General features: G+C 43.3%; 1 protein-coding gene across 1 annotated transcript in view; it reads right to left on the bottom strand.

Annotated features, from left to right (window-relative positions):
- The window catches only part of LOC138737388 (dynein axonemal heavy chain 8-like), a 397,732-nt gene that overhangs the window by 256,605 nt on the left and 124,897 nt on the right, over positions 1 to 16,230 (bottom strand). Inside the window, exons 15-17 of the mRNA XM_069888135.1 lie at positions 10,454 to 10,646; positions 6,336 to 6,458; positions 1,270 to 1,400 (exon numbers count right to left, since the gene is read on the bottom strand). Coding sequence (XP_069744236.1) covers positions 1,270 to 1,400; positions 6,336 to 6,458; positions 10,454 to 10,646 — 447 coding nt within the window. The remainder of the gene's footprint in view (positions 1 to 1,269; positions 1,401 to 6,335; positions 6,459 to 10,453; positions 10,647 to 16,230) is intronic.

Here is a 16,230-nt window from a genome sequence, read left to right as displayed (position 1 = left end):
TCAGCCAATCCTGCCCTTCCTCTAGCCAAGTCTCTGTAATGGCCACAACATCGTAGTTCCATGTATTGATCCATACTCTGTTCATCCCTTTAATCCTAATATTCCTAGCATTGAAACAGACACATTTCAAGCCCTCTAACTGGCTACATTTAAGTTTTGTTCCCTACCTGCCCTTCCTCACAAACTCAGAACACACAGCAACATGCTTTTGATCTTCTGCCCTATTCTCTGCACTCACATTCTTGTTTCCACCCCTCGATCAAACTAGTTTTAAACCCTCCCCAACAGCTCTAGCAAACCTGGCTGCCAGGATATTGGTCCCCCTCCAGTTCAGGTGCAGCCCATCCTTTTTATTAAGGTCAGACTTTCCCCAGAAGAGATCCTACACCTATCTTCCATGATTCTCTGACTAACCAGGATTTGCTTGGGACTGAACATTTCAGCTATGAGGAGAGATGGGGTAGGTTGGTTTGTTTTCTTTGGAGCAAAAAGGTTGAAGGTGGGATGGGGGTGGGGGTAGGAGATCCAATCAGGTGATAAAACTATGAATGAGAAACTTTTATCCTTAGCAAATATATTTATCAAGAGGGCATGGACTTAGGGTGGGAGGTTTCGATGGAATATGAGGATTCTTTTCACCAAATAAGTCGGGAAATTGAATGAGAACAGGGGGCTGAAGGGCTTGTTTCTGTGTTGTGTGACTATCAATGCAGACATCGTCTACATAATCTCTCCTTTTACGCCAAACCTTCCATCACTGAAAGGAGTCTCGTGAATTTTCACCGTATTCCCCCTAGCTCAAGTACATCTTTTCGAGAGAATAGAGGCCAGACTATACACAATATTTCAGGCATGGTCTCACCAAGGCCCAAAGTAAATGCTGGCACATTTCTTTGTTGCTGAATTTGGAACTGAGACAAGTTAGAAACCCAATGATATTACATTGCGGAAAATGGAGAGGTGGAGAGAAGAAAGGGAATGTCCGTGATGGTTTGGAAACCAAGAGAAACTGAATGAAACAAGTCGTGGTGATGCTGATGAGGAGAATATTAACACTGATTCATTGCTTAACTGGGACCCAATGTAGTAAAGTGAGCTTTGGGGAGCAGGATTTTGTGGAAGTTGCATTAATTATTAAGGAATGTTTTCTGAAGTGTAAAAATAGTTAATTACAGCATGTTTATAGAGTGGAAAAAAGTTCCGTCTTTGAATGCTGAAATAGGTTAAAAATTAATTGCCAATTGTAAGTGACTGCAAATGTTACATTACCTGGTTAAAGTGATCTGAAAGCTTTTATACCCAGCAATGAAGGACGCCAACTTGGTTAAGCTTTGTTTTCCAGAACCTCCAACTCCAACCAGCAATGCACTCCCACAATCTGTTCGGATTATACGAGATATCTGTAAAATATATTTTTTCTTTCTGTTAGGGAGAAGCAAGAATTTTCTTTGTCAAAGCCAGAGTGTAAACAATCAAGGCTCATCCATTGTCCTCTCAGTTTAAAGGCAAAGTAACAACATAAAATAATTATTTCATTTTAAAAAAATGTTGCATAGTAATGGCAGGGTCCTGGAGGGTGCCATAGAATATAGAGACCCAGGGATACAGGTACTTAGCTGCTTGACAGTGGCAATCAGGCAGATAAGGTGGCACTTGGCATGCTGGCTTTCACTGGACAGGGTACAGAGTGGAAAAGTTTGGAACTCATAATTCAGCTGTACAAGGCCTTTGTGAGACCACATCAAGACTCAACGTACTTCTAGATGCCCAGCTTTAGGAAGGATATCAATAAATTGGAAGGGGTACAGAAGAAATTCACCAGGATGTTGCTGGAACAGGAGGGCTTTATTCCATAGAGTGATAGAGGCTGAGGGGTGATCTGATAGAGATTTACAAGATCATGAGGGACATGAATGAAGTGAATGCTCAGTTTTATTTTTACCCATGGTGGATGATTTTGTAACTAGAGGGCACAAGTTAAAGGTGAGAGGAGAAAGATTTTAGAGAGAACTGAGAATCAATTTTTTTCACTCAGAGGGTGGTCCATATCTGGAATGAGCTGTTAGAGGAAACCATAGAGGCAGGTACAATATCAGTATTCAAAGGGCATTTGGACAGATTTATGGGCAGAAAGGGCTTAGAAGGAATATGGACCAAATAGGATCAGCTCAAAATGCCTAATAATTCTATACTTTATGACTCTATGACTAATACAATAGTAAGATTTGGTTGTAATTAGTATGACTCAATCAGGTACATAAACATCAAGCCTGAAATGGTAGAGTATGGTCATTATTTTAAATTTTAAAGATACAGCACGATAACAGGCAATTCCGACCTAGGAGCCTGCGTTAATTAACCTACAAATCCCGTACTTTTTTTTAGAGGGTGGGAGGAAACCACCCATCTCAAGGCCGTTACTGAAAGAGGAGAAGTGTGGGACTCGAGGGAGCTGGGACTGTCAGGAGCCAGCTTGAGGTGGATGCCTTTAAAAAGCGAGTGGAGTGGGACTCGGGTCACTGACATCTCGGGACCGTTACTGAAAGGCGAGGAGTGTGGGACTCAAGAGTGCTGGGAGTGTCAGGACCCAGCTTGAGGTGAGTCCCTTTAAAAAGCGAGAGGAAGGCAATATAAGGGTTAAACAGAATGGTGGGAAGATTAATTAAGATAAGAGGCATTGACAAAATGCCTCAAAAAGAGAGGTAGCTCAAGAGGACTGGATAGTGGCCAGTGCATGAGTGGCTCAGGGTAGGAGTGGGACTTAGAGGCTTTGGCAAGCAGAGGCTGAGGTCAAGCTTGCTTGTAATAAGGTAAGATCTTTGAATTTAAATTAGGAAGAGTTAATGGAAACAGCAGCTAGGACAGTAGAATGATCCGATTGCAGGATGAATGAAATCTGGGACAGCACAATTGTCCATGATGACTACACCTGCAGCTCCTCGGAGGCTGAGTTAGGGAAGTGGAGCTGGAGCTGAATGAACCCTGGATCATTCGGGAGGCAGAAGCAGTGATAGAGAGGAGCTTAAGGGAGACAGACACCCCTAAAGGTCAAGAGACAGGTAACTGGATGACTGTTAGGAGAGGGAAATGGAATATGCAGACAGTGCAGAGAAACTCTGTGGCCATTCCCCTCTACAATAAGTATACTATTTTAGACGTTCTAGCAGGGACAAGCTGTGGTGTTCATGTCTCGGGTGCAGAGGCTGGCCCCTTGCCTCAGAAGGGAAGTGGGGAGAAGAGGAGAGTTATGGCAATTGGGGACGTTGGTTAGGTGAGTGGATGGGAGGTTCTGTGAATGAGATTGAGGCTCCTGAATGGTATGTTGCCTCCCATTTGCCAGGGTCAGGGATGTCTCTGATTGAGTTCACTGCATTCTGGAGGGGGAGGGCAAGCCTTACCTTAGTGGTGTGCAAATTATTGGAGAAAATTCTTAAGGATAGGATCTAAGTGCATTTGGAGAAGTTGGATAGTCAGCATAGCCATGAGTCTAATTGAGTTTTTTGAGGAGGTAACAAAAGAAATTGATCAGGGTAGGGCAGTAGATGTGGTCTACATGGATTTTAGTAAGGCATTTGATTAGGTCCCTCATGAGAGACTTATCCAGAAAGTCATGAGGCATGGGATCAGTAGAACCTTGACTGTGTGGATAAAAAAAATTGGCTTGCAAGAAGAAAGCAGAGAATAGAAGTGAAAGGAAAGTATTCTGCTTGGACATAAGTGGAGTGTCGCAAGGATCTATTCTGGGACCCCTGCTCTTTGTGATTTTTAAAAATTACCTGGATAAAGAGGTGGAAGAATAGGTTATTAAGTTTGCGGATGACATGAAGGTTGGAGGTGTTGTGGATAGAGCTGAAGGTTGTCGAAGGTTACAAGAGGATATAGATAGGAAAAGTGGGAGATGGACCTCAAGTTGGATATGTGTGAGGTGATGCATTTTGGAAGGATAAACCAGAAGGCTGATTACAAGGTTAATGGTCAAGAGTGTGGATGAACAGAGTGACCTTGGGGTTAAAATCCATACATCCCTCAAGATTGTCATACAGGTTGATAGGAGAGTTAAGAAGATCTATAGGATGCTGGGTTTCATTGAATTCAGGAGTAGAAAGGTCATGTTGCAGCTCTGCAAATTTCTGGTGAGACCACACTTGGAGTATTGTGTTCAGTTCTAGACACCTCATTATAGAAAGGATGTGGAAGCTATGGAGAGGGTTCAGAGGAGATTTACCAGGATGTTTCCTGGATTGGAAAACATGAGGCAAGGTTATCAGAGCTGGGACTTCTCTTTGGAGTGTAGAAGAATGAGAGGAGACTTAATAGAGGCCTACAAGATTATGAGTGGACAGCCAGTGGCTGTTTCCCAGGGCAGGAATAGCAAACACCAGAGGACTTGAGTACAAAGTGAAGGGAAGGAAGTTTAGGGGAAACAACCGGGGTAAGTTATTTACACAGTGAGTTGTGGGGGCCTGAAATGCCTTCCCAGGGATGGTGGTGGTGGCTGAAATATTAGGGGCATTTAACAGACTCTTGGAGAGACACCTGGATTGAGGAAAAGTGGGTTTAGTAGTCTTTTTAGGAATATATGGGTCGACTCAAGAGCCTGTACTATGGTTCTCTATGTTCTCAATCCGAACACCTGGAGGAAACCCATGCAGAATTAGAGAACACCTACAAACTCCTTTCAGGCAGCGGCAGATTCAAACCCAGGTGGCTGGTCCTGTAATATTGTTGCACTAATCTCTTTGCTAATCCCCTTTATGTGTTACATACATAAATCAATCAGGGGTAATAAGGAGCATATTTGCTGTGCATTTGAACCAGTTACAATGATCAGATGTCAGAAATAGGATCTATGCAGGCAAACAATAAAAAAAATCAATCCCCAAAATAGGGGTAGTCTACAAATTAACCAGTCGAAGAGATGTACAGATAAATGTGCAAACAAAAACAGGAGACTTCAACTGTGGCCAAAATAAATTAACCATGAGGAGGGGGTATTGATTTTACGATCAGTGCTGAGGAGAGACTTGGTGTTTGGGGAACAGAGCTTGGAACAGGGACCAAAAGCAACAACTATTAAAAACAAAGTCATGGATTCATACAGCATAAAGCTCCCTTTAGCTTAACTAGACCATGCCAACAATAATAATATTCTGGGCTAATCCTATTTGCCTGCACTTGGTCTGCAAGCCCTTGTGAGAAACTTGTGCTCTTCTATTCTGCAAGTTGAGGCCGTGAAGAGAGGGGTGGTGACGATGAGCTGAGTATTGTCAGTGGAGTGGATAATATTGTCAAAAGTTAACTTGTAGGTGGGGGCGGCAAAGGATAGATGATTGGCATGCACCAGAGTGAAGGTATAGGTTCAGAAAGAAAAGTCATTGAATGTAATCCCAGAATTCTGCTGGGTAGTAATTCTGGATTCAGTCAAGTCGAAGCTAAGTGGAGGAGCATTAAAATTGTGCCAAAGACTGCAAATGTGTCACAAAGTTTGTGGAAGGAGAGATGATCTTTTATAATTTTCACATCGTATCATTAATTGCTTTGATGAGTGACTTCAGTAATGTGGCAAAGCCAGAAACCTGATGGAGGAGATTCTCAGAGGAGGAGGAGTTAAGGAGTCCATCAGTCTAATAGTATAAAAGCTCAAAAAATTAAATCCCTGGGAGAGGAGAACACACAGGAATAAAAAAACAGCTGTAAAGGACATTAGTGAGGACATAGCTGCTTAAAATACAATGATTAAGATAGAGAGGGTGATGGAAATATTAGCAAATATGTTGCTGGGATTGGAGATCTTGAATGATCAAGAAAGAAAGATTGGATAGGTTGGGACTGTTTCCCTGGATGGAAAAGGATACGCAAAGACATACAGATTTATAAAATCATGAAGGGTAAAGCTAAGGTGAATGATCAGCCTTTTTTTTCTGGGGTAGGGGAGTCTAAAACTAGAAAAGATAGGTTTAAAGTAAGAGGAGAGATTTAAAAGGGACCTGAGGGGCAAGATATTCACGCTATAGTGGGGAGCGGCCATGTGGAATGAACTACCAGAGGAAATTGTAAAGTTGGGTGCAATTACAATGTTTAATAGACATTTGGACAAGTTCACAGAGATGAAAGATGAAGTGGTTCAAATGCAAGAAAATGGGGGGAGCTCAGGGAGGCACCTTGAATGCCATGGTCCAGATAGGCCAAAGGACCTGCTTCCAAGCTGCGTGATTCAAATTTAAAAAAAGACAGCATAATGCCCCAGAAGATTCTTTACTTTCCTGCATGACACTCTTAGATGTGGTTATTTGGTTTTACATGTCAACAAATTAGTTAGAAATTTAATATCTCACTTTCATCAAGTGTGTCATTGCATCTTTGAAGAAGACGAGATCAAAATGTCCTGATCGAACACTTTCATTATGTTGCACCTGATAAAACTGCAATTTTTCTGTCAAGAATTCAAAGCTTGGCACCTGCAACATGTTCAAATACAATCATGAGAATATGAGAGCTAACATTATGAAGAAATGACTGATATTACAGAACTTGTGTAATTCTTTTTTTCTGACTAACTTACATTTATTTGATCATAGCTCGTCATTTGACAACATTCCTCAACTAAATAATGAAATGCAGGCAACTGATTTTTCCATTGCAAGTAAACAAGGAATTTGTCGATGTTAGGTCTTGAGCAGTACACAACAGTATGGGAGAAATTCAGGTCACAAAACATCCATATGTAAAAAGCAACACCCAATGTTTCAGGCCCAAGTCCTTCTTCAGGAGTGTGAAATATCAGGCAGATGTCTCAATAAAAAGGCAGAGGGAAGGGGGGTGGTGGGGTTGAGGGAAGGGAAAGACTAACAGGTGGGAGAGGGGGGTGAAAAAGAGAAAGAACCTGAGAAATGATAAAGGGGGAGGGCAGAGGGCACCCATGATGGGCTCTTCCATTTCAACTTTGCTGTCAACTTCCACCCTGATCTTAAATTCACTTGGTCCATTTCTGGTAACTCTCTCCCCTTTCTCGATCTCCCTGTCTACATTTCAGGAGACAAACTATCTACAGACATCTTCTATAAACCTGCTAACTCCCAGTTACCATAACTACACATCTTCCCACCATATTCCTCAATTATAACCATATAAAAATTACAGAACAGGAACAGGCCTGTAAGGATTCAATTCCTTTTTTCTCAATTCCTCCATATTTACCACATCTGCTTCCAGGATGAGGTATTCCATTCCACAATATTTGAGATATCCTCCTTTTTCAGAAAATATGGCTTCCACTCTCCTACCATTAACAGCCCTCACTTACCTCTCTTCTGTTTCCCACACATCTGTCCTGGCCCCATGGATGCAACAGGAACAGGGTTCCTCTTGTCCTCACCTACTACCCCACCAGCCTCCGCATCCAACATATAATTCTCCACAATTTATGCCACCTATAACAGGATCTCACTATTTCCCCTTCCTTCCATTCTCTGCTTTCCATAGGGATCACTCCCTCCTCAACCTATCCCTTCCAACCAAATGCCCCCTTGGAACCTACCCATGACCACAAGAAGTGCTACACTTGTACTTGCATCTCCTCCTTTACCACTATTCAGGCCCCAAATATTCCTTCCAATTGAAGAAACAATGCACTTGTGAATCAGAGATTGATAAGTATCTGAATAGTCAGGGCATCTTCCAGGTAAAGATCACCCAGAGGAAAACCACAAAAAGTGCACATCCCTATACCACACTGACATGTCTATCCATGGCCTCATGTTCTCCCTAAGTTGAGGTTACTGTAAATTAAAGGAACAACACCTCATTTTTCACTTCTCAGTTTTTTGGGGGAGGAAATTGTGAATCTGTTACCCAAATGGCCGTAATGTAGAGATCGCATATATTTTGTTCAAAACCTATTGAAGTTTGATGTAAGGGGATGAAGGCAAGACTTCAGGTGAGGCCTGATCATTTACAGTGGAAAAGAGAAGGTTAGAAAATATATTGAAAACACATCAAGGCTTGAGAATAGAATGACAAGGTCAGAGAAAATTGATAGGGGAGAAAATATTTTACTCTCAAGATTTGTTAAACTTTATGATCCTAGGCATCAGAAAGGAAAAGCAAAATCTTATCTTAAAGGAATAAATGAAGTGAAAGAGCAAATAGAACTGCTTATCACGACCAGGAAAACAGTGAGTAAGAGAAATTTTGTGCACTGAAGTGATACTGTTAGCAAATACTAACCAGTTTGTTCCAATGAAACTCAATACAAACTCACAGAACAGAACCACATATCCCAACTGTAAACATTTCAGCTTTTTGGATTTATAGAGGCATTTGAGTGCAATACATTCAGGTAATGAATGAGCAGTTCCAGCATTTTATTTTAATTTCAGAGTTCCAGGATCCCCAATATTTGAAGATCAAAGTTCTCCCATTTCCACATTTCCAGGTCAATAACTTTTCTCTTTATTTCATAACTACCTGTTTTTGCCATGTATGAGCATTTTCATCAAAATATTTTTGGCCTTCCACTCCTTTCTCCTCTCCATTTTCTGCATTATACCCAGTCCAGTTGAAAGATTGTTATCCTCCAGTATGAACTCTCTCTTTAGATACTGACTTACAAAGTATTGTCAGTATTTTTTTAATGTTTGAATAGGCAATAACGGAGCACGAAGGCACCACATCAAATTCTTGTGGTAGAAACATAAAGATCATAAGAAATAGGAGCATCTAGCCTGTTGAGCCCACTCTGCCATTCAATAAAATCATGGCTGATCTGGCCATGGACTCAGCTCCACCTACCTGCCTGTTCCCCATGTCCCTTAATTCTCCTTCTATTCAAAAATCTTGTCTTAAATACATTTAGTGAGACAGCTTTTGCTGCTCCGTTGTGCAGAGAATTCCACAAATTCAGTACTCTCTTGGAGAAACAGTTCTTCTTCAACTCCATCCTAAATCTTTCAAACTGCACCCCCAAACCCCCTCCCTCTCCCCTTTGTGAATTTTGAGGCTATGTTCCTTAGTTCCAGTCTCACTTGCCAGACTCCCTGCTTTTTTCTTGTCTATTCATTTCATAACCATGCTTGTCTCTGAAAGATTCTCCCCTCTTATCCTCCTAAATATCATTGAATATGGTCTCAGATGACTCAGTCTCTCCAAAACTATCCTCTCATTTCTACAGTCTACCTGACAGACCTCCTCTGCAAAATTTCCAGTGAAATTGGTCCATCTTTTAAGGACTATATTACAAGTTCAGTTCCAAAATCCTCACAACATGACTGTTGTCCCTATATACCATCTTTGCATACTCAAGTTCAATGTAACATGGAGTTAGTGAGAAAATTTGCTTTGTGAGCAGACCAGTTAATCATGCCCGGCCTTCTGATCTTATCAGTTTTGTCTATTTTTAAGTAGGCAACTGTGCCACATGATTTAATCAAGAATTAGAAGGACTTGGGGTAGAAATTTGTCCTTCTTTAGGGGCCCATTTTATGATTTCAAATGGAAAATTCATACACACGATTAGTATAAGAAGTCCCAGAATAAGAAATGACGAAGATTCCCATAGAACTTCCTTTTGAACTATTTTTGGATCCACACAGGATTTTTCGGCAGTATCACAGCCAAGGTAACGACTGGCAGAAAAAAAATAACAGTTTATATATTTAGAAATCTTTGGCTTGGCTTCGCGGACGAAGATTTATGGAGGGGTAATGTCCACGTCAGCTGCAGGCTCGTTTGTGGCTGACAAGTCCGATGCGGGACAGGCAGACACGGTTGCAGCGGTTGCAAGGGAAAATTGGTTGGTTGGGGTTGGGTGTTGGGTTTTTCCTCCTTTGTCTTTTGTCAGTGAGGTGGGCTCTGCGGTCTTCTTCAAAGGAGGTTGCTGCCCGCCGAACTGTGAGGCACCAAGATGCTTGTAAAGCCTTCAGGAACCAGATGTGCTAATTTCATCTCCAGGTTGCTCTAGGCTCTCGTCATTGTGATTTTTCCATAATCTGTGGCTTAGCCGAGTACTGCTGCTAAGAAGGCAGGAGTCTGAAATTGGAATTTTGGTGCCTGTGATCGGTAGAAATGATCAAACAGGTCAGTCAAATGTTGGCCAAGCTTTTGTCTTCCAATTCATGCGTATGCGCTCAGACTTACTGAGGTTCTCATTGTTTCCCCTGACTGCCTTATTCAGGATTTGCCTTGCCATTATCAGGACAAGTTAGGAAATTAACCTAGCCTCCTAGGTTTAGGAAATATGCATTTAAAGTTTTGATAATTCTACATCCTAAATCTGTTGCCAAATAGTCTATCAATTGAAAAGAAAAATATGCAATTCTAGGGAAAGAACAAGAGATATGTAGTTAAGAAGAGGTATGAGGTGTCAAGTTTAAGAAAACTCAACGTTCTAATCCTTATAAATCTTCAATAGGAGAAGTAACTAAACTACTTTAAAGTTGACCATTCAATGAAGTACCAGTTCATAGACTTTAGGAACAATGAATACATAATCTTCTGGTTCTTCTCCAGTTGGTTCTGCCATGTCACGAAGAAAGTCAACAAAATATGGCTCTTTGTGAAGCTTTTCTGCCAATTCTTTTCCAAGGTTGTCTTCAACAGCATGAGTTATTGCATTTTCAAACCACTGTTTATCTTCCTCGCTTATAAACCTAAGATAGCATGAAAGATATATTTTGACCATTAATAAAGAAACAGTATACTGTACACAATCCTTTATCTGGAACCCTTGGGGGACAGTGTGTTCCAAATTTCAGATCTTTCCGTATTTCAGAACAAAAGCCAGCTGCTCCAGATTTAAGCCCACCAGAATTGTGCTGCCCTATCCATCCCCTTCCAGTCCCGCTGCCGTCTCTCTCCCCATCGCCCTCCCGAGTCGCGCTGCCGTCTCTCTCCCCCTTGCCCACTCGAGTCGCGCTGCTGTCTCTCTCTCTCCCCCTCCACTGTACCAGCACCAGGAAATAAAATGCCATTTTTTGGAGCTTTCTGGATATTAGATGTCCGGATAAGGGATTGTGTACCTGTATAACGTTAGTAATAAAACTGTGACTATATTCTTTCAGGGGTGTACAATTTATATGAATGTGGTTAATACATGGTGTTCAAATACTCCATCCTAATTATTTCTGGAACAGACTGCATAGAAGTGTTTTTAAAAAAAAAGTAATTTGTAGGATATGGACATCGACAATAAGGTTAGTATTTATTTCTTATCTCTAACTGCCCCGACAATGTGTGCTGAGCTATCTTCTTGTACCATTGTACATTATGTGTTAAGATAACCTCAATAAGAAATGAGAATGTTCACTTTAAGCTGCAGAGAAGGATGAATAGGACAAAGGGAACATCTGTGATAAGGTGATAATAAATTCATACACTGTTAATGAAAGATTTATCCTCTATGAGCATGTGCTACACTAACTCGGTAGGTCTTGCAACATCCATTGGAGGTGAAAATATATCACTGACATTTCAAAATGTGAACAAAAGCAGGCAGACACCTGAATAAAAGAAGTATCCGAGGGAGGAGTACAAACCAACAGACAAAACGTGATAATTGGATATGGAAAAGAACCTGGAAAAAGGAAAGAGAATCGAGAGGGGGGGATGGGGTGGGGTTTGGCTTTGTGAATGCAGAGCTGGGGTAAAGGAGACAGAGGAAAAAGGAGAGGGGGCGAGAGAGAAAGGGTACTATGGGAACGATGAGGGTGGGGGAGTGGGAGAGAAAACAGAAACTGGAGAGGTCAATGTTAAAGGCATCTGGTTGGAAGGTGCCCAGATGGAATACAAAGTGTGTTCCTCTAATTTGCAGTCTCAGTTTACTAGTGTATGAGATCATTAACAGACATGTAGGTTAGGGAATGGGGTGATGAATTGAAATGGGTGGCCATTGGGAGACCCCTGCGATTACAATGGATAGATCCAAGGTGCTCAATGAAGCGATCTCCCAGATTCCATCCTGACTCTCTGATGTGGAGGATACTGAAGCGGGATCATCGAAGCATTTTAAAAACTTCGGGAAAGATAGGCGCTTGTTTAAATCTCATCAGGGACAGCAAGAGGAGGAGCATTTAAAAAGCACTGGAAAAGGTAGGTGTTTGTTCATGAGCTTATTAACTATATTCAATAAAACACAGGGAAGCTCAGATTGGCCTAGCGTAGAAGTGGGATTTTGAAGCTTTGGATCAAAAAGTTTCAGCAAGCAGAGGATGAGGTAGTGGTGCCAGAGTTGATGTAAGGTAAAGACAACCCTGTTGATGAACAACAGGATTCTGCAAGGAGGCACAGGTAAGGACAGGTTTTTAATCTTCTATTTTATGACGAGAGAATGGTGGCCAGGGCAGGGACATGTTCCTCTTGCAGAATTGCATAATCAGGGAAGCCAACAGTTTCTCTGATGTCTTTATTTGTAAGAAGTGCATCCAACTGTAGCTCCTTACAAACTGTGTTAGGGAGTTGGATGAACTCCTGATTCAGGAGATAAAGTGGGTGATTGGCAGGAGTTACAGGGATGCAATCACACCTTAGAGGCACAAGGAAGGTAGCTAATGACAGGAGATAGAAAGGGAAGAGGCAGGCAGGCAGTGCAGGATACCCCAGTGGTCATTTCTCTCAGCAACAAGTATACCCCTTTGGTATTGCTGAGAGGGATGATCTATCTGGGCAAGGCAGCAGCTAGGACAATAGCATCATGGTCGGCTATGAGCCTCAGAAGAGAAGGGTGAAGTAGGGTAGAGCAATAGTCATGGGACTCAATAGTCAGGGGAACAAATAGGGGATTCTGTGGCCGCAAAAGATACTCCAGAATAGTGTGTCACCTCCCAGGTGCTCAGGATGTCTTCGAGAAGATGCAGAATATGCTTAAAGGGGAGGGGTGAGCAGCCAGAGGTTGTGGTACATATTGGTACCAATAACAAAGGCAGGAGTAGGGTAGAGGACCTGCAATGTGTATTTATGGAGTTAGGAAAGAGGCTGAAGCACAGGACCTCCAAGATGGTAAATCTCTGGGTTGCTCCCATTGCCATGAACTAGGGAAGATCATATAGGAAGATAGTTCTTGGATCACTGAAAACTTTTCTGCAAAAGGGGTGTCCTGTACAAGTGGGATGGGTTGTATCTAAACTGGAGGGAAATTAATGTTTTAGCAGTGAGGTTTACCATTGCTGTTTGCCTAGATTTGCAGGAGTGTGTGAAACAAAGTGAAGAGGCACCAATAGAGACAGTGATAGGGGTGTTTGTGTGGAAAGACAGGTAAAGTGGGCAAAATTGCAGCCAGTGGGATGAGTTGCCATAAATAGGGACAGATGGTCAAAAATGTTTTTAAAAAATACAGGGTGTTATGTGGAGGAGGTGGCCTACCTACTTATTGCTCGTCATGTGGCGTCGTGTCTGAAATTCATTTGGAAGTCACATCACTTGTCAGTACATTGTGTACCTTTTGTTTCACTGAGAGTTACAAAGTTATGGTTTGCAGGTGGAATGTCAGTTAAGATTGGGCTCAGATTACTGGTCAGTGTGCACACCTTGCCATTGGCTGGTTCAAATCACCTAGCATCCTATTGGCTAGAGCCTTGTATTTAGCACTAGCACAGAGGACACTCACTTTCTCTCTCCTGTGGTGATAGCCCCAGACAATGCTCCACGCCAGGTCACTACTGCAGATGTTGCTTGGAAGGGTCGTGGGTAAGGTGCACAATGCACTGAAGCTGAGCTGTGATATTGCTATAGCTTAAATTGCTAAAGATCAACACTGACAGTAGAACTGCTGTTCACAATTGATCAGGGGTCTGAGAGCGTGTGTGTACCCCTGCTGGTACATTGGTACCAGATCCATCTCTCAACTGATCAGGGGTCTGAGAGCGTGCGTGTACCCCTGCTGGTACAGTGGTACCAGATTCATCTCTCAACTGATCAAGAGTCCGAGAGCATGCGTGTACCCCTGCTGGTACAGTGGTACCAGATCCACCTCTCAACTGATCAAGGGTCTGAGAGCGTGCGTGTACCCCTGCTGGTACAGTGGTACCAGATCTACCTCTCAACTGATCAAGGGTCTGAGAGCGTGCATGTACTCCTGCTGGTACATTGGTACCAGATCCACCTCTCAACTAAAGGCTGTGTACGGCCCCTCACCCCAAAGCCCGCTGCGCAGCTCAGACGGCAAAGTCCTCCTCAGCGACAAGATCTCCATCCTCAACCGATGGTCAGAACACTTCCAATCTCTTTTCAGTGCCAACCACTCAGTCCAAGATTTCGCCCTGCTCCAGCTCCCTCAACAGCCCCTAAGGCTAGAGCTAGATGAGGTCCTCACCCAGGAAGAGACATAAAAGATAATTGAACAACTGAAAAGTGACAAAGCAGCAGGTATGGATGGAATCCCCCCAGAGGTCTGGAAGGCTGGCGGCAAAACTCTGCATGCCAAACTGCATGAGTTTTTCAAGCTTTGCTGGGACCAAGGAAAACTGCCTCAGGACCTTCGTGATGCCATCATCATCACCCTGTACAAAAACAAAGGCGAGAAATCAGACTGCTCAAACTACAGGGGAATCACGCTGCTCTCCATTGCAGGCAAAATCTTCGCTAGGAGTCTCCTAAATAGAATAATACCTAGTGTCGCCGAGAATGTTCTCCCAGAATCACAGTGCGGCTTTCGCACTGACATGGTCTTTGCCCTCCAAGAAAAATGCAGAGAACAAAACAAAGGAATCTACATCACCTTTGTTGACCTCACCAAAGCCTTCGACACCGTGAGCAGGAAAGGGCTTTGGCAAATACTAGAGCGCCTCGGATGCCCCCCAAAGTTCCTCAACATAGTTATCCAACTGCACGAAAACCAACAAGGTCAGGTCAGATACAGCAATGAGCTCTCTGAACCCTTCTCCATTAACAATGGCGTGAAGCAAGGCTGCATTCTCGCACCAACCCTCTTTTCAATCTTCTTCAGCATGATGCTGAACCAAGCCATGAAAGACCTCAACAATGAAGACGCTGTTTACATCCAGTACCGCACGGATGGCAGTCTCGTCAATCTGAGGCGTCTGCAAGCTCACACCAAGACACAAGAGCAACTTGTCCGTGAACTACTCTTTGCAGACGATGCCGCTTTAGTTGCTCATTCAGAGCCAGCTCTTCAGTGCTTGATGTCTTGTTTTGCGGAAACTGCCAAAATGTTTGGCCTGGAAGTCAGCCTGAAGAAAACTGAGGTCCTCCATCAGCCAGCTCCCCACCATGACTACCACATCTCCATTGGGCACACAAAACTCAAAACGGTCAACCAGTTTACCTATCTCGGCTGCACCATTTCATCAGATGCAAGGATCGACAACAAGATAGACAACAGACGCGCCAAGGCAAATAGCGCCTTTGGAAGACTACACAAAAGAGTCTGCAAAAACAACCAACTGAAAAACCTCACAAAGAAGCGTATACAGAGCCGTTATCATACCCACACTCCTGTTCAGCTCCGAATCATGGGTCCTCTACCGGCATCACCTACGGCTCCTAGAACGCTTCCACCAGCGTTGTCTCTGCTCCATCTTCAACATTCATTGGAGCGACTTCATCCCTAACATTGAAGTACTCGAGATGGCAGAGGCCGACAGCATCGAATCCACACTGTTGAAGATCCAACTGTGCTGGGTAGGTCACGTCTCCAGAATGGAGGACCATCGCCTTCCCAAGATCGTGTTATATGGCGAGCTCTCCACTGGCCATCGTGTCAGAGGTGCACCAAAGAAGAGGTACAAGGACTGCCTAAAGAAATCTCTTGGTGCCTGCCACATTGACCACCGCCAGTGGGCTGATATCACCTCAAACCGTGCATCTTGGCGCCTCACAGTTCGGCGGGCAGCAACCTCCTTTGAAGAAGACCGCAGAGCCCACCTCACTGACAAAAGACAAAGGAAGATAAACCCAACAAATTTTCCCCTGCAACTGTGTCTGCCTGTCCCGCATTGGACTTGTCAGCCACAAACGAGCCTGCAGCTGACGTGGACATTTACCCCTCCATAAATCTTCTTCCGCGAAACCAAGCCAAAGAAAAGAAGACAGTGGTACCAGATCTACCTCTCAACTGATCAAGGGTCTGAGAGCGTGCGTGTACCCCTGCTGGTACATTGGTACCAGATCCACCTCTCAACTGATCAGGGGTCCAAGAGCGTGCATATACCCCTGCTGGTACAGTGGTACCAGATCCATCTCTCAACTGATCAAGGGTCCAAGAGCATGCGTGTTCCCCTG

The sequence above is a fragment of the Narcine bancroftii genome, chromosome 6 (assembly GCF_036971445.1).
Source record: "Narcine bancroftii isolate sNarBan1 chromosome 6, sNarBan1.hap1, whole genome shotgun sequence".
In the NCBI taxonomy this organism is placed as follows: Eukaryota; Metazoa; Chordata; class Chondrichthyes; order Torpediniformes; family Narcinidae; genus Narcine; species Narcine bancroftii.
The sequence above is the reverse complement of the archived record's forward strand: the minus strand, read 5'-3'. Positions and strand labels throughout refer to the sequence as shown.